The sequence below is a fragment of the Octodon degus genome, unplaced genomic scaffold (genome assembly GCF_000260255.1).
Source record: "Octodon degus isolate 3935 unplaced genomic scaffold, OctDeg1.0 scaffold00067, whole genome shotgun sequence".
Classification (NCBI taxonomy): Eukaryota; Metazoa; Chordata; class Mammalia; order Rodentia; family Octodontidae; genus Octodon; species Octodon degus.
The window spans coordinates 6,968,745-6,995,149 of NW_004524643.1; the positions used below are offsets into that span (position 1 = coordinate 6,968,745).

At 42.4% G+C, this 26,405-nt stretch overlaps 1 protein-coding gene across 1 annotated transcript in view; it reads left to right on the forward strand.

Annotated features, from left to right (window-relative positions):
• Nucleotides 1-26,405, forward strand: part of Spon1 (spondin 1) — a 317,562-nt gene that overhangs the window by 77,913 nt on the left and 213,244 nt on the right. Inside the window, exon 3 of the mRNA XM_004634900.2 lies at nt 7,300-7,433. Coding sequence (XP_004634957.1) covers nt 7,300-7,433 — 134 coding nt within the window. The remainder of the gene's footprint in view (nt 1-7,299; nt 7,434-26,405) is intronic.

Below are 26,405 nucleotides of genomic sequence, written 5' to 3' on the forward strand. Positions count from 1 at the left end.
GGGTAGGGAGGAGCCCAAGCTGAGCAGGGAGGGGTGAGCCCAAGCCCTGGCACCACCGCTGTGGGGCTGTGAGGCTGTGGGCAGGTTAGTTACTACCTGCATCAAGGTTCCTCAAGGAGAGTCCCAGGGAAGCTTAGTGTTCTTGGGAATGGAAATAAGATGTGCAACGTCCTTCAGTAATAGAAAGTGCTCACAAATGTTGTTATTATCAAGACTATAATAACCATTTTGGCAAACAAAGTTGGAAGTCAAAAGGAAGTCCAAGGAATGTTGGCAAAGGAGCTAAGGAAGATGCTGCAGGCAGTTGTAGAGCCAGGAGCCCCATAACCAAGGGGAGGAGGGAAGGGCTGTTGGCCCTCCGCATCACCTGGTGCTGCATCTGTGGACTCAACCGAGGATCAAAAATACTCGAAAAAAAATTGCATCTTTACTGAACATGTTTTCTCCCTGTTATTTCCCAAACCCTATCAACCATTTAAATAGTGTTCACATTGTATTAGTTATAGTCAGTACTTAGAGATATTTTAAAATAAATGGAAGGGTACGTGTTGGTTTTATGCAAACACTATGCCATTTTATACATTGCGGATCCAATGTTTCATAAATACTGAAGGATGAATGTACGCTTACTTCTCCTGAGCATGCTTACTATGTACCAGGCACATGATAAGCTCCAAGAAAACAATGAAATTAGTTATGTGTGTATGTGTGTGTAAATATATATATATATATATATATATATATATATATGGAGAGGGAGACAGACAGACAGACATGGGGGTAGGGAAAGGAAGATGGAAATAGAGACAGAGACCAACCAGTATCAAAGAACAAAAGTTCTATTTATAGCAGTTATTTTTCCCAAGATGTCATGTGTTCATTTCAACAAAAAATAAGGCCTATTAAAAAGAGAAAAACAATTTGAAGAGACTAAACAAGTATCAAAACAGTCACATGCTGCAGAAATATTGGAATAATCAGGCTAGGAATTTTAAAACACCAAAGTAAAATGCTAAGAACATAACATGCAACATCAGATAGACAGTGCAAGTGGAGAGATGGAAAAATCAATAGAAATTTGATTTGAAGAATCCGAAAAAGAAATGTTAGCAATCAAAAACACTGTAACTGACGTGAAAAATGACTTTGATGGGCTTGTTAGCAAACTGGACATGGCTGAGGAAAGAATCTTTGAGCTTAAGGACATGCAATTAGGAGCTTTCAATGCTGAAAAGCAGAAAGAAAGAAAGGATGGGAATGGGGGTGGAGGGAGTGTGTGTGTGTGTGAGTGTGTGTGTGAAGGGTGACACAGGACAGTTTAAGTATGCACTGTGATTAAAAAATATGGTCATGTTCACACTTTTAAATACATGTTACAGTACAAAACCCATCACCATAATTTCTCCTCAGAATATTCCTTTCTTCAAACTTATCCCAGCATTCTGGCCACTTTCTGAAGCGCTCCCAGAAGTCCTCTTTCACAAGTATCATGGCTGCTGCAGTGCCCTGAATCAAGTCACAGTTCTCACCACTTAAGGTCCTTTTGACCTTGGGGAAGGGCCGGAAGTTTTATGGTGCCAGAACTGATGAATAAGGTGAATTAGGACACACCATAGTGATTTTACAAGACTGCCTTTCCTTTGGATAGACCAGGCAGCAGCATGTACCATATTTTTATTCACACATTAAAAGAAGACTTCAGGGTAGGGATATAGCTTAGTGGCCTAAGCGCCTACATGACAAGCACAAGGTCTTGAGTTCAATCCCTGGTGCCAATAAAAAAAAAAAAAAAAAAAAAAAAAAGAAGATGACTTTAGACCTAGCTCAAAAAGTGGAAAGAGGCTGGTGAGATAGCTCAGCTGTCTAAAGGACCTGCTTAAGGGCTGGCCAGATAAGCTCAGATAGCTTAGGCAGACACAGGGGCCAGGAGTTTGATCCCTGGGCCTGCTGTGCTGGCCCTGCCCCAGACTAGAGGGTAGAATTTCTCATGAAGATAAATGTAATAAGAAAGTCTCAAAATAGTGAATTGAATTTATTGTTTAAAAAATTATAGCGGGGCATGTGTCTTAGTTACTTTTCCCTTGTTGCTAGGACAAAATACCTGACACCCAGTATTAAGGAAGTAAAGGTTTATTTAGCTCACAATTAGTGGAGGTTTCAGTCCATATTCAGCTGGCTCCAAGGCAGAGTGGCTCATGGCAGAGGGCCGCAGTTCATGGCAGCAGATGAACAGCAAAGAGCAAAGGGAGGAGCAGAAGGCGCTGCGGCTTGCAAGCCTCTCTCCCCTCCTTGTATGCAGATTATCTGACCCCAGGGCAGGTGTAGCACTCACACCCATAATCCCAGCATTGAGTCAAGAATTCATCACAAACTCTAGAAGCTGCCCTAAGGACTGCTCAAGGCTTTGTGGGGACAACTAGACACAAACTCTAACAGCACGGTAGTGAAAGCCTGTAATCCTAGATCTTGGGAGGCTGAAGCCTCAGAATTGCCATGAGTTTGGGGCTGGCCCAAAATTCATAGTGAAACCCTGTCAAAAATACCAAATATAATTTTGGAACAAGATATATACGTATCATGACCAGTGGCATTAAAGCAAAGTAAAGTTGGAAGACTTTAAGACCACCTATAAAACACAGTAATTACACAGTACAGTACTGGTGAAAGAACAGTCGACTAAATGAAAAGACTAGACTAGGAACCCTAGAAACAGACCCATATGAATATAGTCGATTGATCTTCCACAGAAATAAAAGCAATAGAATGATGCAAAAGTGATTTTTTAAACGAAAGATGCTGAAACAAATGTATGTCTGCCTGAAGGAAAAAACAAAAAAGAATCTCACCACAAACCTTACATCCTTCTCAAAAATGAACTGAAATGGATCACAGACCTACATGCAAAATGAAAGTGTATACAATTCCTAGATTACATAAAAGAAAACCTAAATGACATTGGATATGGTGATGACTTTTTAGATGAAACACCAAAGAAATGATTGATTTTAAAAAGTAAACTAGGCCAGCTGGATAGCTCAGTGGATTAAAGCACCTGCTTAGGCAGGTGCAGGGACCAGGATTCGATCCCCAGTGGGCCATGCCAGCCCTGCCCCTGGAATACGCTGAGACAGTGAATGAAACTGGGCATGGTGGGGTGCACCTGTAATCCCAGTGCTTGGGAGGCTGAAAACAGGAGGATCACTATGAGTCCAATCTACATGACGAGACCCTGTAGGCCCTGTACTAAAGACAGTAAAAAAAATTATGAATAAAATAATAAATTAAAAAGTAAAGCTGAGCATGGTGGAGAACACCTGTAGTCCCAGAACGCTCAGGAGGCTGAGGCAGGATGATCCCTGAAAGTTCAAGGCCAGCCTGAATACAGAGTGAGCTCAAAGCCTAAACTACATAGCAAGACCCTGCCTCAAAAACAAATAAAATTGATAATTTAGACTTAATTAAAATATAAGAACTTCCATGTGAAAGACACTGCAACGGGAATGAGAAGATAAGCTGAAAAGTGGTAGAAACTATTTGCAAAAGATATACTTGATCCAAAATATACAAAGAGCTTTTAAAATGCAACAATAAGGTGAATGACCAATTTAAAAATTGGGCAAAAGGCCTGGGCAGACACCTTCCCAAAGGATATATATAAAGCAAATAAGTGCATGCCAAGGCATTCAAGGTCATGTGTCACTGGGGAATGGAAAACTAAAGCAATGACAAGGAGCTACCATGTACCTTTGTAATGGATGAAGTGCAAGGCATTGTCCACACTGAAAACTGCCAGGAAAGTGAATGGCAGCCACTGCCACTTACCAACCGAGGCATATTCCTATTGCCTGTTCTGGGACTTGTGTTCCTTGGTAGTTACCCAGCTGGATTAAAAATTCATGTCCTCACAAAACCCATGGTTGTCATCTCAGCTGTCAAAACTTGGAAGCGCTCGAGATGTCTTTCAGTAAGTGGGTGGATAAACCACATTGCATCCAGACAAAGGGGTATCGTTCAGAGCTAAAGGGCGATGAGATGCTGAGTCATGAAAATTCATGGAGGAAATCTGACAATGTGTATTACTAAGCACAAGAGGCCAGCCTTTTGGAAAATGTATACAGTGGCCAATTCCAACTGTAGGGCATTCTGGAAAAGGCAAAGCTACAGAAATAATAAAAGATTAAAGGTTATCAGAGGCCATGGGGGGGGGTTGAACAGACAGAACACAGAGAAATTTTAGGGCAATGTTACTGTTCTGCATGATACCTCAATGGAAATAAGCTGTCATTGCATATTTATCAAAAGCTGCAGAATGCACACCAGGAGTGAAACCTGTAGACTAAGGACTTCAGGTGCTAAGGATTTGCCGCTGTAACAAGTGAGAACCCCTCAGTGTGAGACGCCAGTAGAAACTGCAGATGAAGAGAGGAGGGGTACATGGAAATTTTGTAGGCAAGATCTCAAATGAGCAAGCCATGGGAGAGGAATTGGTGAATTTGACTAGGTGAAAGCTATTTCCATTAAATGGAGAATTACAAAGACATATATTTTGGTAAGAGAATTGTTATGATTTTTGTGTATTTGTTCCCCCAAAGCCTCATGCAGTCATGGAGTTCTGGAGTTTGTGATTAATTCATAGTCCAGGGCTGGGATTATGGGTCTGAGTACTGCTGGGATTATGTGTGTTAGTGCTACACCCAGCCTGGGGCAGATAGCCTGAATGCAATATAGGGGGGATGGACTTGCTCTCTGCAGCCGTTGTTGCTGCTACTCCTCCCTCTTACTCTTGATCTTTGCCACCACCATGAACTGCTGCCCTCTGCCATGTGCCGCTCTGCCTTGGAGCCAGCTGAGTATGGACTGAAACCTTCAGTAACTGTGAGCTAAATTAACCTTTTCTTCCTTCATTTTGGGTGTCAGGTATTTGTCCCAGCAACGAGAGAAGAGTAACTGAGACAAGAAGCTATTATAATGGCTAAGAAGATATTTGTAGATAATGAGATATTTGTATCTAGAAAATTCTAGAAATCAGCAAAAGGACACAAGAGTTACTAGCAAAAATTCTCAGGAAGTGCTTCCTAAAGGAAAATTATTAAATGATGCTCAAGTTAGCTGCATTAGTTTTACAACAAAAAGTTACTACTTTATGACTGTCAGACAGGAAACTCTTAGAAAGTTTAGTAATAGCAAGTGCTGGTAAGGATATGGGGAAACTGGGAATATTTGTACATAACTAAGACCCATTCTTCAGAGTAACCTGGCAGTATTTTGTGAAATTAATATGACTATGCCCATAACCAAACAAACCAGCAGTCCTGCCACATGGTTTGCATTGCTGAAGAACTCGGATCACGAGTTCAGCATGATGTTCTTCATTTGTAGCAATATTTGCAGAGACAAACAGCTGAAATGCCTGTCACTGGAAGAAAGGATGCACAAAATATTGTCCATGCATCTCAGGGGATATTAGCCATCAAACAACATGTTATAGTCACATATGGTAACGCTGACATAACTCAAACTTAGTTGAATGAAAGAAATACTAAAACACAAATTCTATACGATTAAATGTATATGTGTGTATATGTATGTATAATATAAATTTAAAAGGACATTTTGAATATTTAGGTGTAGGCACTAGAGAAAAATGAGACTAGTATTAAAAAATACCAAAAAAATGGGCTGGTGAGATAGCTCAGTGGATTAAAGCACCTGTAAGCAGGCACAGGGACTAGGGGTTTGATTCCTGGGCCTGCCATGCTGGTCACACCCCCAGAGCATGCTGAGATGGAGACTGAGACTGGGCATGGTGGCACGTGCCTGTAATCCCAGCACTTGGGAGGCTGTAAACAGGAGAATCACTGAGCCTGATCTAGTAGTGAGACCCTGAATACCCAGTAGACCCTTCCCTAAAATCCAAAAAAAAAAAGATATAGCTCAGCAGAGTAAAGCATCTGTTTAGGCAAGCTTAGGCAAGCGCAGGGTCTGTGGTTCAATCTCTGGTACCACATGCTGTGCCAGCCCTGCCCTCAGGGCAAACTGAGCCAGCCAGAGTCAGGACGTAAAGGTACCCACCTGTAATCCCAGTGCTAGGGAGGCTGAAAGCAGAGAGATCACCATGAATCTGAACTGCGTAGTGAGACCCTGCAAAAACCAAATACATACATACAAAGCAAAACAAATACAAAAAATGTACTAAAAATGGCCTTTGCTTTTGTCCGATGAAATTATATGATAAACTAAGGTGTTTCAGTGACCTTGCTCTGTTTTCCCTTTCATTTAAGATTAAAAGGAATTTTTCAAGTAAAATATATGACGATTTTATTTGAAAACTAGTAATTCAGGTGAAGTACATAGCTTAGTGTCTCGCGCACGCTGTGGTAAATTCAATAAGCTCTATCTGTTAATACTAATGGCATGGCTAGTACAAATCCATCAGAGTTGGTCCTTAAAACCGATTAGATGTAAATAGCTTCTCCCCCTCCCCAAGACCCCCATGTATTAAGGCAGAAGAGCTGAAAGCACCTTGCAGGATGGAAACAGCTTCCTTATTGTTTGTAGCATCCTAGAAAGTGGTGATGATTAATTTAGAAATCTATATAATGCATAGAAAGTAGAGACTTCACTCATAAAAAGTATCATGAAGCTAGGAGGCTTTATACTTTGCTACACTTCCTCCAAAGGGCATTTTCTTTTAATGTTGGGGGCCTGGCCCTAGCTCAGTTCTGTAAGTGGCTGCTTCCACAAAGCTGTCAGCCTCAGGTTGCTGGAGTTCAATCCCCACAACTCCAGCCAGCCAAACCTGCCCTGAAGGCATTCGGAGAAAAAAAAAAAAAATCTTTTAGTGTTTTAATTTAAAGCTGTAAAATTGCAGTGGAATAGAGTCCATCTATATAGTGTTTGCTGTGGGACCTCCCCCTCCCCTCCCCCTCCCCCTCCCCTTTTTGCACCCTTTGCACCCTTCCCTCTTCCCCTCCCCCTTCCCCTCCCCTCCTCCTGAAGTAGGATTCAGGGTGGAATGTTGAAATGAGCAACATCATGGGGGGGGGCAGCCCCTCTAAGTACTGACAAGAGCTCTCCCAGGAGCACAGATATGCTCAATCCTTGTACTCACATTATGTTCATTCAACAAACATTGACTGGGAATCTCTGCCAGAGACTATTCTAGGGCCTGGGATATAGAGCTGCTGATGCAAAATAATAGATTTTAAAAAAAATTAAGGAAGTGTCAAACCAGAAGCTAGAGCCCTCTCAAAGTGACATTGTGCTTTAATGTGCTTATTTTCCTCTGGTTTTTCATAGATCATAGATGAAGAAGAAACTCAGTTTATGAGTAACTGCCCCGTGGCAGTCACAGAAAGCACCCCGCGGAGGAGAACACGGATCCAGGTGTTCTGGGTCGCCCCACCAGCAGGAACAGGCTGTGTGATTCTAAAGTAAGTGAACAAAGCTCCTTGTAGCACTTTCTGCTCCTTCTCTGAAGTTTATCAAAGGCTTCATGGTGTGGCTGCGGAAAGAGGTACAGCTTTGCTAGGGCATTAGCCAAGTGGCATCATCTGCTCGTCTTCCGTTACCTCAGTTCCAAAATGGCACCGGGGACTGCAACTGGTAGAATGCTACATAAAGAATCATTTGCCTGAGTTTATTTACATGAAATAGTATGATACTCCTGATCATTCCTTCTCTCTCTTGCTGGAGAGAGTGACGGCATGGACAGTGGAGAGAAATTACCAACCAAGTAGAAGTAATCTTTAACCTTTCCACCAGAAATAACATTTTGGCCTTGAAACCACCAACAGCTAGAAACCTCACTCTGTTCTTAGGCTGACACGAGGCTCCCCTGTCATCTCTCTTAACCAGAGGCTCTGCTTGGTGCCCCCCCCCCTTCTTCCTGGCCATCAAGGTTGCCCTCTATAGCTACTTCCACTTGCCCTCCCAACCCTACTCTTGGTGAGTTACAAGAGGTTAACCAGATGAAACAGTTTTCCTTTGAAAGGTAACGTCTCTAAGCCATGTCTGTACAATTTTCTGCTGCAAAATGTTGGCTGAGATGTAAACAGATAAGCAGGAAAACAATTTCTTTGGTCAAATAAGTGCATCCATTGTTGCCTACTGGATCTCCTTCTTGTACATTCATAACACTGGCTGTATAGTACATTGAATGTTTTGTGAAGTCTTTAACAAAAAGTCCATTTAACTTGATTTCACCAGCATCTCCCAAACTTAATTTGACCATCAATCTCCTTTGCTTTTTTCTTTTTGTGGTGACATCAATTAACATTCACCAGATTGAGAAACACAGCCATAATCTATTTTAAGTAGATTTAAAGACCTATAGGGAACAGGGCTGAGAACTGCAGGCTCTCAAATAGGCATAGAATCATGATTAGATGGCAGGATGCCAATCCTAGCATCCACCAAGTCATTTCTTCAAGGAAGTGAGAGCTGGGACCTTCTTTGAATACCCTAAAGCTTTGTATATGTATTTGGTTCATCTGCCAAAGGCAGATGTCTCAACACACTTAAAACTGTGGTCAATCCAGCTCACCCCTGCAGAGATGCTGATAAGAGAATTTCGCAGCATGGCAGTCAGGCCCTGGAGTTCCTAGAAACTGCAAGGAGGAAAGCCTCACAGAGGTTTCCATCAGTGTCTGTCCATTGTCCAGACGCTGCTCTGTGTTTTGTCTGGCCTCTTTGCTGTCATCTGTCTGGATAGCATTGGTTTTTCTCTTTGTTTAATGCAAACTGAGCATCTTGCCTCAGATTCTTTGCAAAGTTTGATTTTTGGCATTAATCTGTGTTGCTGATTTTTATAAAAACAGAATTGTTTTAACATCTTATCAGTAAACTGTAATATAAAACATGCACCTAGGGCTGGGGAGATAGCTCAGTAGTCTAAGCACCTGCCTTGTTCCGAGCCCCAGTATCACATGCCATGTCGCCTCCATCCCCAGTGCGCATGCTGGCCACCAAGACCGGGCATGATGGCACATGCCTGTAATTGCAGCTCTGAAGAGGCTGAAACAGAAGGACACCGAGTCTGAGATGTGCAGTGAGACTCTGTACCAAATACATAAATAAAAAATTTTAAAATAATAAAAATAAAACATGTATCTAATAGTGGGTTACTGTGTCGAGGAAGGCCTTGGGGTCAAGAACAAAGATTACTGGTAACAGAAGCAGTGCATTCAGAGTTTGCTACATAGCCAGGGAATCTTCTGCATTTGCATGCAGGGGATGGGAAAGCCTTGTAAGTGACGGAAAGAGAAGGCTTTAGGTCTGTGCAGTGCGAAGTTGTTGGAGGGCGGAAGCTGGAAGCAGATGAATAAGTGGCATGTTTCGTGTGATGAGTATGCGAGATGTGTTTGACTTTGCTGAGTTCAAAGTGATGGGGGCAGACAGAGAAAAGGTGGCAGTCATGGGTGATTCCTGATGTTCCATGGTGATTTCTGCAGAGGCTTGGGACTTGGCCACCGCCTGGTAGTATACTGTCCCAGCTGGAGGCTGGGTTTGGCTCCCCAGAACCCAGACCCTCAGCCCTGCATAGGCCAACCACCCACCACATGTGGGCTCTAAGGAAAGTACTTTGCAAACTGACCCATATCTCTGGTTTTCTTTGATTTATTATTCTCCCAAACCAGGATAATTCAATCTCCCTGGTAGAATCCAAAAAGGCATCTCTTGTTTACCCACTAACAATCAACATATGTGAACATATATTTATTCATTAATTATTAACATATGTGGCTTGTTCATTTATTCATTCTACAGATGAAACTGAGCTTGCCTTTACCCAGACATCTGAGATATGCAGCTGGCCTAAATATGTTTTTAGCACTGGAATATTCACAGGTCAAATGGAAGAGAGAGGAAGAAACTAGCCAATATTTTATATGTACCAGAGCTCAGATACCCATTTACTGACTTTGTCTAATCTGTCTAATCTTCAAACCAAATTTAAACTTCATTTACAGAGCAGAAGATGGGCCCAGAGAACTAGGCAGATATTTGAAGTCAAACATACATTTAAGTCTAAAGTCTTTGTTCTTCCTTTCTTTTTTCTGAAGGAATTATATAGAAACTACTGCTATTCGTTAAGACAATAATGATTTTACAAATAAGACAAATATGCACTGTAAAATGCTAACTACAAAAAATCATGGAATATAGAAAAATGTAAAATACAAAAAAAAGTTTTAAAAAATTCCTGATAATTTCTCCAATAAATCCCAGTTTCCTGTCCAAAGAAAACAACAGATAGCAATTTGTGCTGTAAGCTTTAAACTTATATCCATGCATTTATAGTCATAAGGAGAAACATTAAAATGATGGCTTCATTTTTGTGAGAATTTAAGAATGCATGTAGTGTTGTGGCATACATGATGTCCCAAGCTTGAACAGTCATTCACTCAAACATTTTAGAGATTTGTCCAGATCATTATGTGTGCATCTCTCTGGGGCTTTTGATTCCTTATTATTATTATTATTTTTGTTTTTATTTTTTGGTGGAACTGGGGATTGAACTCAGGCCCTTGCACTTCTCAGGCAAGCACTTATTCTACTGAGCTATCTCCCCGGCCCCCTTCCCTGGGTTTTTTAAGCTATTGAATATAACTTGTAGTATGAATGTCAAGTGTTTCAAAGTTAATGGGCAATTAAACTATTGCCAGTTTTTACTATTACAAATAATAAGCATACTAGTCTACTTATGTTTGAGCAAATGTGTAAGTTTTATCCACAATAGATTCCCACAAAAGCGATCTTAAGGGACACATATTTATTATTTTTAATAGCCACCACCAGGTTTTCCTTCAGAAGGCTTTCCAACTTAAACAGTCTCCCTAGCTACGAACAAAAAAGCCTACGTGCCCCCTGATTCAACAGCTTGTTGTGTTCCCAAGCTAGAAGACTCTGCTGACCTGATAGTTTAAAATGATTATCTTACGTTTACTGACATTTTCCTGTTTACCAGTACATTATGCATCCTTTCACATAGAGTTTATTTCATTTGTATTAGTCCCTCTGTAAATGGCCCTGTTAACACTCTTATGCATTTTTCTAATGTATCTTTTTAAAACTGATTTTATGTTTCAAAAATATAAATACTGATATATTTAAACATGAATTGTACTTTATATATATGTTTAAACTTATAAAATTTAAAATATCACTTTATTTAAAATAAATTCATATTTAAAATTCATCTCTGTAAAGTCCAGATAACATTTTATTATGAATTTTAAATATATCTTTCCACCTTTCTATTAACTTGCATTGTGAGTGTCTAATCATCCAAAAATTTGAAGTTTTTATTTAACCAAATATGTGCATTTTTTGCCTTGTGGATTTTGGTCTTATATGTGGATCACAGATTATTTTCCTGCACCCAAGGCTGTAACCATACTCCTTTATGTTTAAGATTTTACAAAACGAATCTAGAGTCTTTAATCATCCTAGAATTTAATTTTGTGAATGCTGTGGTACCAGTAAGCCACAAGAGGAAATAGATGGCCTGCTCAAAGTGTGGTACCCAAGTAGAGTTGACTAAGGGGTTCTGTTGACTATGGAGTGGGCAAATTAATGGCGTGCTGTGTGCCACCCAGGCCTGCAGTGGCACCAAGAGGAACGAGAGAGTGAAGACCACTCTCTCCCAGGAGCCAAGATTTTAGGAGTAGGGAAGCAGCTGCCCTGAGGACCCAGGCCTCCCACTTTCACTGTTTTCCTTGGATTCTCCCTTTTGGCCTGGCCCCAAGCATGCAGTCCCTGGCGTCCATGATGTCCGTGTGCAGTCTCCGCTCAGGCAAAGACTGGATACAAATGGGTAAGCAGGTATTGAGAGGAGCAAAGCAAAGGCAACAGTGCCAGTGGGAAGCAGGAATCTATCTCCTTTCCAAAAATGGATAGTTGTTCTACATCTATTTATTGAATAGTTTATGCTTTTTCCAACTGCTTGAAATGCTGTTTTATTAAATACAGTTTGTATGAGTGTGTAGGGTTCTTGAATTGAACTTAGGGCCTTAGCCCTATTTTAGTTTTTTATTTTGAGACTATGTCTCACTAAGTTGCACAGATTGAACTGAAATTTTTGCAGTCTTCCGTGCCTCAGCCTCCCAGAGTGCTGGGGTTTGGGGAATGTACCACAAATAAAAAATTTTCACACAGCTCTGTTCTATTCTGTTCATCTTTGTGTCCCTTCCTCCACAATGTCTGCACCACTTACTAGCATAATTTTATGTTTTTCTAACTCATCGTCACTCAATCTTCAATTTAAAATGTCCTTGATCATTTAAGCAGATTCAAATTCTAGGTAAATCAAAGAATAAGTTTCTTGTATTCAATTAAACCCTAGATTGGGATTTTGAATGAGGTTACAGTGAATTAATAATTTAATATAGGAAAAATCAGTTTATGTATCATATGTATTTCCAATCATAAGCATAGGCTATCTTTATTCAGATCTTTTATAATTTTTCTTCATTTGCATTGCTCATTCTTGCAGGGCTTTCCGCGATAGTTAATTTATAGTTTTGTTTCTTTTATAAATCAAATCTCTTTTCCTCTCTCACTTTCTAATAGCTTAGAAAAATTATTGACTTCTGTACCAGAAGTTTCAGTCCAGGCAGTGCTAACTCATGATAGTTCTGATGGCTTGTTCCTCTGTTCTTTTTTTTTTTTTCTTTAATTTTTTATTATTATTTATTTTTGGTGAAACCGGTGATTGAACTCAGGCCTTTGCACTTGCCAGGGAAGCACTTATTCTACAGAGTCACCTCCCCGGCCCCCTCTTCTGTTCTTTTATGATGTAATGATCACATTTAAAACAATATGTATATCTTTTGTTTCTTTTTCATATTATCTGGCACTGCTAATGTACTAGATAGTGATACTTATTCTTCATTTTAATGGGAATATACTAGATTGCACTTAAGTAAAATATGAAGTAGTATAAGTTTGAATTTTTGTCTTTTACTTTATGGAAAAACAAAATTTCATAACAAACTAATAAGTGAATAACAATAGGTACAAATTCTCCATGACAATGTGATCATTATGTATATCTAAATAGTACCAATAGGGGATACAAATGAAGGACCATTTTTTTATCTGTATATACAAAATAGGACAGATATACAGCCACTTTCTCTTAATTCAATGAGAAGAAAGATTTGAACTAGTAGTGTTTGGACAGGATGTCATGTCTGCATCTTGTACTGTGAATAACCACTTTGAAGACAATAATATGCAATGGATTATTGAAACTGTCCTACTAATCAGTTTTGAAACTGTCTCATTGCTATTTGTTTCTCAATAAAAGTAATAAAAAAAGTATCAATAAAATTATTATTAATTTTGATGTAGAACAGATAGCAATGATTCCTTTGATTCCAAAATTTAAAACAGAATAAGAATGTTTAATGCACTGAGTATTACCACCGCCAAAGTAGTTACTCCAAAGCCCCAAAAGTTTCTAGAATGATTGCCTTTAATAAAGCGGAAAAAACGATGTTGAAGGTCATGTTTGGGAAGCCAACCAACCAGCGTGCTGTGTGCATGTGTCAGGGGCCCAAACTGTATACCAGGCTCTGAGAAAGGCTCAGGGCACAAGTAGTGATCCTTGCTCTCAGGACATTTTCAGACTGGTTGTGATGTACATAAAAATATGCAGTAATTAGCGAACTCAAGGCAAGCATGAATAAGGGAGAAATTGAGCATGGTTAGAATTTAGAGAGGAGATGAGGGAGGGATGGAATAATCAGGGCCTGGGAAAGTCTGTATTTTTATCTTGAAGGCTGCAGTAGGATTTGGATAAATGAAGGAAAGCGAAGAGGTTATTTCAGGTGAGGAAGCGAAGGAAGGGAAAAGTGAAGCAAGGGCATAAATGACTTAGTATGGCAGTGGGAGAGGCAGTGAACACACTTGGCCTTGCTGAGATGAGATAATCCTAGAGGCCCTCTGTTGCCTGCATGAGGAGCCCAAGCTTGGTCCAAGAGCAGGGAGGGAACTACTACTGATTATTAAATAGCCTACTGGTGTAAGGTTCATTTAACACTTAATTAGGATGTTTAAATCTGGCAACCAAGTTCAGGTCAGAGGAAAAAAGAGCTGTTAGCCGTGTTGATCAGATGCTATGAATTCAGAGATTTCTTTTTTCATTTCAGAAATTCTGCTCTGAGTTCCTCTATACCTTTTTGCTGTTGTTTCTTTACTTCTGACGCTGTTAATTCACACCTTTCAGCTGAGCTAGTGTCCTCTGCTCTTGTTCTGGGTGGGCATTGGGTTTCCTCCATATGTTTCTGTATTGGATTCTTTACTTCAGATGCTATTAATTCAGAGATTTCTTTTTTTATTTCAGACATTGATTCTGCTCTGATTTCTTCTATACCTTTCTGCTGTTGTTTCTTTACTTCTGACGCTGTTAATTCATACATTTCAGCTGAGCTAGTGTCCTCTGCACTTGTTCTGGGTGGGCTCAAGGCCTGAGATTGCATTTTGCTCCTTCTCTTTGTCATTTTGTATAGCACTGACCTCTGACCTTTGGTGTAGAGCTTTGGTGCAGTTATAACCTTAGCACCTACTGAAATTCGGGTGCAGATCTATTAAGTTTGAGTTTATCCAGTTATGCCTGGCTTGGGTCTAGCTATTCAGCTCCTTCCTGCTGCAGCCCTTGGAAGTGAACCTGTGGTGCCCCTCTGTTGTGCCCCTGGCACAGGGGGCACAGGGGAGTGCAGAAGGTCTCCCACACACTAGCCGGGCCTGGGCTGGGCTGGATCTGGCTGAGAACATAGTGTCGCAGAAGTTCTCACTCCCTAGGTGGGCTTGGGGGCTGGGGCCCCGGAGGGTTGCAGGGGTTCTGAGGGCATGGTAGAGGGTCTCATTCACGCAGCATGCCTGAGTCTTGGTCCAGAGAGGTTCCACGGGCACAGGGAAGCCAGAAACTCTCCCACACACTTGCTGGGCCTGGGCCAGCCATGTTGCAGAGCTCTGACTTGCAAGAAAGGGTATTTGTATTGCTGTTTCCATGCTATTCGTGGGAGAAGGGAATCTGGTAAAGTGAGTTCCAGTGTGCTGAATGTCTACAGGTGGCAGCGCTGAGGGCCACTTGGTTACGTTTGGTTTTGTTGTGGTATTGGGAATTGAATCTGGGGTCTTCTCACTGAGTTATATCCATAGTTCTGCTCCTCCTCCTTTTTGAGGCAGGAGGTCAATACATTGGCCAGGCAGGAATCCAGCTTGTAATACTCTTGCCTCTATTTCCCAGAGTGCTGGGATTACCTGTCTGTCCAATGACGCCTGGCAATTGAGGGTTTGTTGTTGATGTTTGCTTGACCCGAAAGGACTGAGAAAAACAACACCCAGCACCTATGCTTTCCTTTTGGCAAACCCGGTTGCATTTCCAGTTTTTATTTGGATGTGAAAATTTGGGCATTTCTAAATTACAGGCTTTCAGGCAGCCCTCTTAAAAGTCTTCTCTGTGCCAGTGAATAGCCTGGTGCTGAAGGTTCCTGTGGCGGGCCACAGTGCCACAAGGCTGCTACAGAGCACTGCCGCAAGGTGCACATAACTGACACTGACAGGCCCCACCAGGAGGAAGTCCTGTCTCCTTGAGGCAGACAAGTGTTGTTTCTGGAAGTGATCTTTGTTTAGTAACTTTGGGTAGATTTCTCACCCTTATAATGCTTTCCTGGAAGGATCTGAGACACAGTTCATTCCTCTGCTGAGGGACACTGTCATTCACCGTATCATCTGAGGAATTCAACTTTATTCAACAGTGATGACAGGAGCAGTAACAGCCAAGAGCCAAGCACTGCTCTGGTGTGTAACAGATACCTGTCGCAGTCCTTACAGCAGTCCTATGAAGTGGATGCTACTGCGGAAGGTGAGGCACACTGATGAAGTAGCTACTGATGAAGTAGCTTGCCCAAGATCACAGAGTAGATGATGGATCTGGGTTTCAAACAGAAAGACCGGGGCTCTGTAGCCTGTGATATTCATACTGGACTCTACCATCTCAGACAGCTGGCGCGGGGTGAGGCTAAACTCCAACACCTCCTTGTCCTCAGCATCATTGGCAGCCAGATCTTGGTGACCAGGCACATAACTGTCCAATCTCTCACTTGCTTTACTCACGTTTCCTTACTCATAGACACTTCTCAGTTTACTACTGCAGGGACTGACTAGTCGGTCACAGCAGCTCCTTACCTTCTGAGTCGCCCTCAAAGTGGACCTGCTACTCTCATTCACATGGATGAAACACTCACTGAAGTTTGTGTGGGGCTGCCCACCACTGTGGCCAGAGCATCGTAGCCTCCCCTGGTCCTCAGCATATTCCCCAACCAACCTTGCACTGAATGCCTTCCTGAATCCTATTCTCCAGCCTATCCCCTCTTTCCCTTGGTTACATTTATTGAGTAACCTCCTTTGTGTGGACACTGGTGACACAGAGGCTGTCTTTGAGGTTGTCACAGTCTGAGGTGGCACAGCTACCAAAGAATCACATGCACCGCTCTTTGTCTGTAACTCTAAAATCCAAAAGCTCTAAAACCCAAGAGATTTTTATACTCATTTAAGGGCAAAACTCACCCTTATCTGACTCTACTCTTTATAGTCTTTGAGTAAAAGCATTCAGATGTCTGAAGCAAACTCTGACAAGCTTGTTTAAAAATATATGGAATGTGCTCTGTATTATCTTTCTGAAATTCAAAACTATCCTGCATTCTCAAACACATGTGCCTCCAGGGGACCAGATAAGAGGTTCTATGGGCCTGTTGATGCTGTGGAGGGTGGGCAACGAGTGATGGAAGTGCTCATCACTCAGGGTGCTGCAGGGGTGAGGGGAGGCAGCCCGCTGGCAGGGCAGGGCTCCGCAAAAATGTTTTTAAAGAGCAGTTTGTTTCTTGTTAGTGAAATGACCTGTGCCCAGCTGTCAAATCCACAAGATCTGAGCACACCTTCATTATCACCCCCTGACTGGAGACTAGAGTCAAAGTGCCATATTCTGGCACCCACAGCTCTTCAGGATTGGCTCCAGCCATGTCTGCAGCCTTGTTTTCAGGAGCTGCTTCTGCCCACATGGCACTAAGCCTCACAAAGGTAGAGAGATCCGTTTCACTCCTCTCTGTGGCCTTCATGCAGGTATTGGCAAATCACAGCCCACGGGCCAGATTTGACCCAGCACTCTTTGTCCTGAGTAACAGTTCTGTTGCAGCAATTCCACATTCTTTTATTTATATATTGTTCAGGGCAGCTTTCACAGCACAGCAGCAGAACTGAAAAGTTGCAAGAGAACAGATGGTATGCAAAGCCTAAAATATTTCCTATCCGGCCCTTGGTAGAAAAACATTTACTGGCCCCTGCTCTAACGCATACTCCAGTGCTGGGAACTTGGGGATCACTGATGCACGGCCTGGGTTTGCCTGAAAGCCCAGCTGAGTCAAAAGCTTGTAAACAGGGAGTTAATTTGGGAAGCCCTCTCGGGGAGCAGGTGCGAGGGATGGGGGTGGGATTTCGTGGGTATTATGGGCTTGGCCATCGGAGCAGGCAACTGGTGCTTGATCCCACTGGGGCCTTTGAGGAAGCTCTGTGACATGTGTCAGGGCAGTGTACCCAGGATAGAGGGGGTGAGTCACTCTCCATTGTCTTCTCTCCTCTCTCAATCAAAGGCAGCATCACAGTGTTATCCCCTGTTAATTGTACCCATGGGAGTCTTCAACAGACAGTGTGAGAAAAGCTCTGGGACAGGAAACAAGAGGTGCTCCAGGAGGACCAGGTGGGCAGCATCCTCGCTGCAGCAGCGGTTGGAGCCAGGGTTCGGCCCCTGTGAAGTTGTGGTACAGGTGGCTGCTGTGGGGTGGGTGTTTGTGTCTCTCCCCCTCTACTACCAGCTTAGCACATGGATGCCAGGAGATGGGCCTTTGGGGGGATAATGAAGGTGATCCTGAGGAATGGGATTGGTGCCCTCAAAAGAGGAAACAGAGGTCTCACTCCCTCTCTGCTGTCCATGTTGTGAGGTTATAAGAAGAAAGCCACCTATGCTCCTGGAAGAAAGCCTTCACAGGGCACTGAACGTGCCAGGGCCCCCATGTGGGACTGCTCAGCTTCCAGAACTGTTAGGTGTAAATTTCTCTTGTTTTTAGCAGTTCAGTTTGTGCTGATTTGTTACAGTAACCATAACAGATTTTTTTTCTCTATCACTGCTGAGGATCCAACCCAAGGCCTTGCACATGCTAAGCAGAGTAGTACTGAGCTGCACCCTCCCCAGATCTGCTTAGAAGAATAAGAAGGTGATATATATATAATTTTTTTTAAACTAGTACAATGCCTACAGACTCTCACAACACAGATTGGACTCCTAGTGATTCTCCTATTTTCAACCTCCCAAGTGCTGGGATTACAGGCACGTGACACCATGCCCAGTCTCAATCACCATTTCAGCACACCCGGGGCAGGGCTGGCATGGCACACTGGGGATTGAACCCTGGTCCCTGCATCTGCCTAAGCAGGCGCTTTAATCCGGAGTTATCTGGCCAGCCCCCAGTATGTTGATAATCAAATAATAACATAAATAGCTTATATTTATTGCCACACACTATGTTAGCTGTATTGCAGACCTATATTAATACACCCAAAGGCCCTACAAGGTCTTGACTATATTTTCATTTTGTTCATGAGAACACTGAGGTTCGGAGATTTCATATTCAGAGTAATGAGTGAAGTCATGGAGCCAGGCCTGAAGCCCTCTTTCACCCAGCTCTTCGCCCAGTGATCACCACTGAGCTTCCCTCCCCTCTCTGTTGCCTTCTGCCTCATTTGGTCTGGAGAAACAGGGCAGAGTCCCTCCTGCAAACCAGAAATGGGGTGTGAGGTCGGCCTGTAGGGAGAGATGTTTTACTCTAAGGGAGGAAATTAAAAGCCACTTAAAAAAAGGAAAACCAGCCCAGGGATGTGGCAAGACAAGTGTTGTTAGTGGGCTGAGAGGATGAGTATAAAGGAGGAATGAGCAGGCACTCAGATCACTCTGCAACTTTGCAGGGCTTACCGACTCTTTTTATCTATCTGGGAAGTAACACAGAAAATCCACCTGGGGTGACTGGGATTTGGAAGAAACAACAATGTTAGGAGGATCCAGTGTAGCTAGCGTAAGCCTTGCCCCACAGGTTTTCTGGCATACGGCACCAAAACAACCTCAGGCTCCTTTGTCATAAGTCAGGATGGCTTCACCTGAGGGAAGCCAGGACCTCAGCATGACCCACCAAGGAGGCAGTGAAGAGTCAACAGGAAGGTCCAGGAAGACTGATTCCCAATGCTTGCAGCTAACGGGTGGAATCCAGGTACTAGGGCTTCCTGCAGGGCGAGCTGTGGCGTGACTCCAAGGAAGCAATCCAGTGACAGCAGAGCTTCAGTCTGCAGCTGAGCTCCCAGGTGCAGGATCCAGGCCCCCCTGGGGAGGAAACTGGCAAGAATCAAACAGGAAGTCTAGGCTGCAGAGCAGCCTGTGCGAGGAGTGCTCCAGGCTCGGCAGCCAACTCAAGTCAAGAGGGCAAATGAAAACCCCCGTCTGTGCACAGTGCCAGTATCCTAGGAACCCGGGAGTGACCACAGCTGGAGGGACACACAAGAGCACATGGCTCAGCCCGTTAGGCACCAGGACCGGGTCTACAGCAGTAAGACAGGTTCCATCCTCTTCCACTGATGGAACAGGGCGGCCAATATGTTCTCTGTCCTGGTCAGAATGTGACAAACCATGATGTTTAGACCCTACAAACATTTTTAGTCTGATATAAAATTAAACATTTTTAGGATTTTTTTTTCTCCGAATGCCTTCAGGGCAAGTTTGGCTGGCTTGAGTTGCGGGGATTAAACCACAGCAACCTGAGCCTGACTGCTTTGTTGAAGCAGCCACTTAAAGAACTGAGCTAAGGGGCAGGCCCCCAATTAACCATTTTTAAATGATCAATTCAGTTGCACTTAAACATGTTCACAGCTTAACATGGCAAGTTCCAAAACATTTCCATCACTTCAGAGCAAAGCCCGTGACTCCCTGAGTAGTTTCTCTCCATTCTCCTCTCCCCTGGCCCATGGCAGCTACTGATCTGTGCTGTCTCTGTGGATCTGCCCATCCCCAACATTTCGCCTGAAAGGAGTCACACAGTGTGTGACCTCTTCCTCACGCTTTTATCACTTAGCACAGTGTTTTGAGGTTCATCTGTGTTGTAATCTGTTATCACTATACTTGTCCCTTAGTACCCGTGGGCAATGGTTTTCTAGGCCCCATCACAGAGACGACAATGTGAGCATGGTTAAGCCCTTTCTATAAAAGGGTGTAGGGCTTGCATATAACCTGCACAGTTCCTCCCATATACTTCAAGACACTTAGAATGCCTAACATCATGTAAATTCTGTGTAAACAGCTGTGGTGCCTTGCTTAGGGAATCCTGGCAAGGATTAAAGTCTGTGTGTGCTCAGTACCAGGTACGAGATTTTCAGATGTTGATCTGCAGATCACTGAAGCTGTGGATGTGGGATACACAGGGGTCCCAGTATATTTTATTATTTTAGGTAGCTGGATAATATTCCATTGAGTGTGTATGTCAAAGGATATGAAATGATCAAAGGATAAAAATGAGGACTGTGGGCAAGACTGAAAAAGTACTGATGATACCATATACTGCTTTTAACGAAACAAGATACACAGTCTGTGTGCTGCCCTGTACCTGAATCTCACCCTGTCCCTAGGAAGAACAGTAAGGACTCTGAGACAAGAGGAGTGAAAAACGAAAAAAAAAAAAAAAAATGGTTCCAAGCATACAGTCACACATCATTTAACAAGGAGGAGCGTGCGTCACTAGGCACGTTCACCATTGCGAGACTGTCAAGAAGTGCACTTGTCCTAACATGACTGTAACATGACCACATGATATAGTCTCCTGGGACTACCATGTTATAGGTGATCTGCCATTGACCAACCCGTCACTGTGAAACGTATGGCTGTACTTTAACCTTCATGGCCATGAGGTAGGTGGGAAACAGCTTGGTGGATTTTACCCTGTCATTGAAACGCCGTGCTGAGATCTCTAATACCCGTATGTGACCTTAATATGACAGTCACACATCCCGGCATCATTACTTCCTCTAGAAAAGCCAGGGCCAAGTGCACTGAAGATGCAATGTTGGTCAGAAGATGCATGGTTCTGTTGATACTCACCAGCTCCATCACGGTTCGTTCTCAGCTACTAATAAATGAATGTACTGGAATCATTTGCCTTCCTCCAGCCTGGCTTTCCATAGTGAATACATAACCTAAAGCCAGTGAAGAAATGAGATTACATAAGAGGAATGTTTCCCCTTCTCTCCATGATTAATTATTGTGGACTGATTTCAGTTCCATTTTTCTTTGGGCATTTCCCTAACAGTTCACATTTAACAGCCCCTGGAAGGCAGGAACGTGGGAGAAAAGGCTCCTTTATGTCTTAGTTCTATGCAATTCATAAATGAAAATCATTGTTAATTTACAGTTTGACAGCTGTGGTGCATTTGTAAGTCCAGGGCAGCTGTCATCAGCATGCCGGCTTATTTTTCAAACAGATGTTTAATTTGACTTCAGAGCTATTGCCAACTTTTAAGAAGAAAAGAGAGGGGGAAGCAGAAACAGAAGTGATCGATATAGTCATCATTTGGTTTCCTTTCAAAACACAGATCAGCATGATTAACGGTGACATCGGCATCGCTCTAATTGCAGTTTTGGGTGCAGAACCACTTCGCTCTCATCTCCTACGTGGTCGAAAGTCCAGTTTTCATTTCCCCCCTCCCCCCCGAAGTCAGAGGCTCTTTTGTGGTAATTACATCTGGTATCTGAACCACCTTCCCAGCTCCCCAGAGAAACCTCCCAGGATACAAGAAATGTCAAGAATGGTGAAGGCCGGGTGCCTGGGCCACACAACCCCAGATGTTTGTGGCTGGGCTGACTCTTTATCTTGTGGTTTCTGAATCAGGAAACCAGGAACAAACAGAGCCCTCAGAGTGGCAGCCAGCCCCTCCCACTTGCGTATCTGCTGTGTTCTGTGGCTGGGCAGCTGGCTTCGTGCAGAATCACAGTGCGTAACTGGGGCTCAGTGGATAAAATGAAACATCTGTGGCTCTTGTAGAAATCTGATGAGTCAGGATTTGATCGGCCCTGCTGTTCGGTCCACACTGCTTGGGAGTCTTTGAATAGTCTTTCTGCCTACAGCTGTGTTGCTCAGAGGACCCTTTTCCCTGATTTGCTGTCTTTATCTTTGCTTTTATGTGTTTGACTTTTTGACTTTAGCTTTGACTTTTTACCGTCTGTCATGTACCCTGCCAGTGGCCAACAGTGCCTTTTTGATAGTGTCGCTGTAGTGGGGCCCTTATATGCAATAACACAATGCTTACGCATACCTACCCACTCTGTACGCGGGGACGGAAGAGTCACCTCATCTTCATCACCAGTCATCAACTTGTTATGTGCGGTGCTAAGAAAGATTCTACCTAGAGGAAAATCTTGGCATATGGCCCAGATCCCAGCACTGAAATCAAAATTTGATAAGAGAAAGCTTCAGGGTGATCCTGCACCCAAGAAAGCAGTGGGTACTTTCCCAGGACCAAAGATGGAGACTGTGAGGGCGTTGGACTCCTGAAAAGATCAGCCCTTTGACTTTTTAAATGGAAAGCATTTCCAGCAGATTGTTAGAAACAGTTTTTTTCCTTTTTATGGGAAAGACTGGCCTTTTACCACATTAAATTCCCAAAAGTTTAAAGGAATCCTTAGGTAATTACGATGCAGGCCTCAAACCACTGACTGCTGCAAGTCACCTCAGCAGTGCACCAGGGCTCTACTGAGTCGATTACTCAAGGGATGGCATTCACTGCCTTTCCTTCAAGGAACCCTAAGCATGACCTAAGCTCCATCCCTTAGTGCCCACATCACAGCTAAACCCAAATGACAAGGATTAGTAAAACGTTGCTGAAAATCTGGGGAGTACCACAAGGTACCCAGGCAGCCTGAATATCTAATCAATAAGTTTGGCTGCTCTCAGGACCCAGGGCCCAAGCTTTCCCATGAGGGTCCCTGGTCTGAGCTCCTCACTTGTCTCACAGTTGGTGAGCCTTCAGCTCCCTGCCTGACTGCAGTACTCATTACTTCTTCCGAGGAGAATGCCCAGGTTCAAGTCCTACTTGCCCCAAATTCCAGAGCCCACTTCTCTCTAGAGCGGTCCATTAGCCCACCATAGCAAAAGAAGAGAGACTCACAGGCCCGAGATGGAATCCTGCCCCCACCACTTACTAATGACATCGGACCGATAATTTTATCTTTTTCATGCTTATGTCAACACGAATTCATTGTAAATACCGATGGGGTTCATTGCGATATTTTCATATGCACGTACAGCATGCAGGGGTGAAATGCAGCCTCCCTTTTCTACCCACCCCAGATGCATTCTTCTCAGTTTCTAATAACTATTGTACTTTCTTTAGCTTTCCAATATGAGACACTAGCACTACTGGCCCGACCAGGTTTGGCTTGCGTCACTTATCATAGTGATCGGTTCCTTTTTGCTGCCAAATGACAAGATTTTGTTCTGCTTTATCACCAAATAACACTCAACTGTGTCTATAGACCACGTTTTCTTTATCCTTTCATCTCTTGATGGGCACCGAGGATGACCCCGTCGCTTAGCTATTGTGAATAGTGTAGCAGTAAAGATGGGCAATGCAGCTATCTCTTTAGCTTGTGGGCTTCATTTCCTTTGAATGTAGTACACCCCAAAGTATGAAAGCTGGATCATTTGGCATACTTATTTTTAGTTTTGGGGGGCGTGTTTATTGTTCTCCATAATGGCGGTACTTCACTTAAATTGCCAACAAATATGTGTAAGAGAGGGCGGGCTGAATAGCTCAGCAGATTAAAGCACCTACTTAGGCAGATGCAGTGGCCGGGGTTCAATCCCTGGCATGCACACTGAGAAGGCAATTGAGACTGGGTGTGGTGGTACATGCCTGTAATCTCAGCTCATGGGAGACTGAACACAGGTGGATCACTGTGAGTCCAATCTACATAGTGAAACTCTGTAGACCCTGTACTGAAATACAAAAAAAAGTGTGTAAGAATTGCTTTTTCTCTCCCTCCTCACTACCATTTGCTATTTCTTCCTTCATTCATTTTGATGATTCCCACTGTAACTAGAAGGAGATGGCATGTCACTGTACCGTTGATTGGCCCTTCTCTGATGAGTAATGATCTCCATCTGTATTTCTTCTGAGACATGTCTAGTCAGAGCATTTAGCCATTTTTGAATTGAATTATTTTTTTGCTGTTAAATTTGTTGACTTTCTTATGTTTTCTGGATGAATTTTTTTACTTTCTTATGTTTTCTGAAGATAAATAGGTGATAAATATTTGCTCCCATTCTGTGGCTTTCCTCTTCATTCCTTTCCTGTCCAGAAGCTATTAGTACAATGTAATCTCATTGATCAATTTATGCTTTTTTTGGGCAGTGCTTTAGGGGTCTTTTGTAGAAAATCATTGCCTGGGACTAACAAGATAGCGCAGTGGTCTAAAGCACCTGCTTAGGCAATCTTAGGCAAGATTGCAGAGACTGTGGTTCAGTCTCCCTGCACCACATGTTGTGCCAGCCCTGCCCCCAGGTTAGGCTGAGCAAAAACTCATTCTCTATAGTAAAGTCTTGAAATGTTTCTCCTATGTTTTTTGGTAGTCTCAGAGTTTAAGGGTTTACATTTATGTGGTGATCCTCTTGCCTCAGCCTCTTGAGTACTGGGATTATAGGCATGTGCCACCCACCACTGAGTGGGTTTGAGTTTATTTCTGTACAGGGTGAGAGGGAGGGATCAAGTTTTAATCTTCTACATATGGCTATTAGTTTTCCTAGCGTTACTTACTGAAGAGGCTGTCCCTTTTTCAATGTATATTTGGACCTTGTCAAGAATTAGTTGCCTATAGGCAAATGGGTTTATTTGTGGGCCATTATGTTCGGCTGGTCTATGTGTCCATTTTGACGCCAATAAGATTTTGTTTTGCTTAATATGTCTCTGTAGTTTGTCTTGAACTCAGACATTGTGGTACATTCAGCTTTTAAATTTTGTTCAAGATTTCTCTGGCTATTTGAGGTCTTTCCCAAATGAATTTTAGGGTTATTTCTTCCTAGTTCTGTGAAGAATATCATTAGTATTTTAATGGGGATTGCACTGAATCTGTAGACCATTTCTTATTGAATTTAGTTTTATTTACTATAATTAGAGAATGATTTCAATTTTTAAAAATTTAAGATGTGTGGCCTAAAATATGATTTATTTTATTCTTTTAAAATTAATTTTACTTAGAAATAAATAGAAGTGAGACAGTTTCAAAACCGATTAGTAGGACAGTTTCAATAATTAATACATTGCATATTGTTGCCTTTGTAGTGGTTATTCATAGTATAAGATGCACACATGATATCCTGTCCAAACACTACTAGCACCAATCTTTCTTCTCATTGAATTAAGAGAAAAATAGCTGTATATCTATCTTAACTAATTTATGTATACAGATACAAAATGGTCCTTTATTTGTATCCCTTTTTTTTTTGTTTAGTTTTGTAGATATGGGTATTCCCTTGCCATTAAAATATTGTAGGTGCGTGAATTCAGCAAAATAATCCAATAGAGTCCAGTAGTCAAATATGGTCTATTTTAGAGAAAGTTCTGATAAAAAGAAAGTGCATCCTGTGTCTAGAGGATAAAATGTTTTATAACTGCCTGGGACCCATCTATTTGATCTATAAAATAGTTTAAATCTGATGTCCATTGTTTTAGGGGGCGGTCTGTATGACTTGCCCATTGATGAAAATGGGGAGTTAAAGTTCCCTGCTGGAAAGCCTGTCTCTGTGTTCAGGTCTAATAGTGTTTGCTTTACAGAATTGTGTGCTCTGATGTTAGGTGAATATGGATTTCCCATTATTATGTCTTTTATGAAAACAATAAAATTTCATAAATACAGTGGTGCCTTGGTTCACAAAACTTAATTCTTGCCATGATTCTGGTTGCAAACCAAACTGGACAAGAATTAAATCCAGTTTTCCCATAAAGTCAATATTGACCCTCTCCATTGAATTTTATTCAGTTCTTGTCTACTTTGGTTTGTGACCAGAACTGTAGAAAGAATTCAGCTTGTGAACCAGGACACCACAGAGAGTATAATAGTTACTATACTGTGTATTGTTATCTTTAATTACTCAGAGTGTAAAACACACACCAAAAAGATTCCTGCAGAAAAGAAGTATAATAACAAAAATCTTCCTATTCAATGAATTATGATATGCTAGTGGTATAAATGAAACCACTTAGGATGTATAGTGATACCTGATTAGTGAACTAGTTTGTTCTGTGATTTTGGG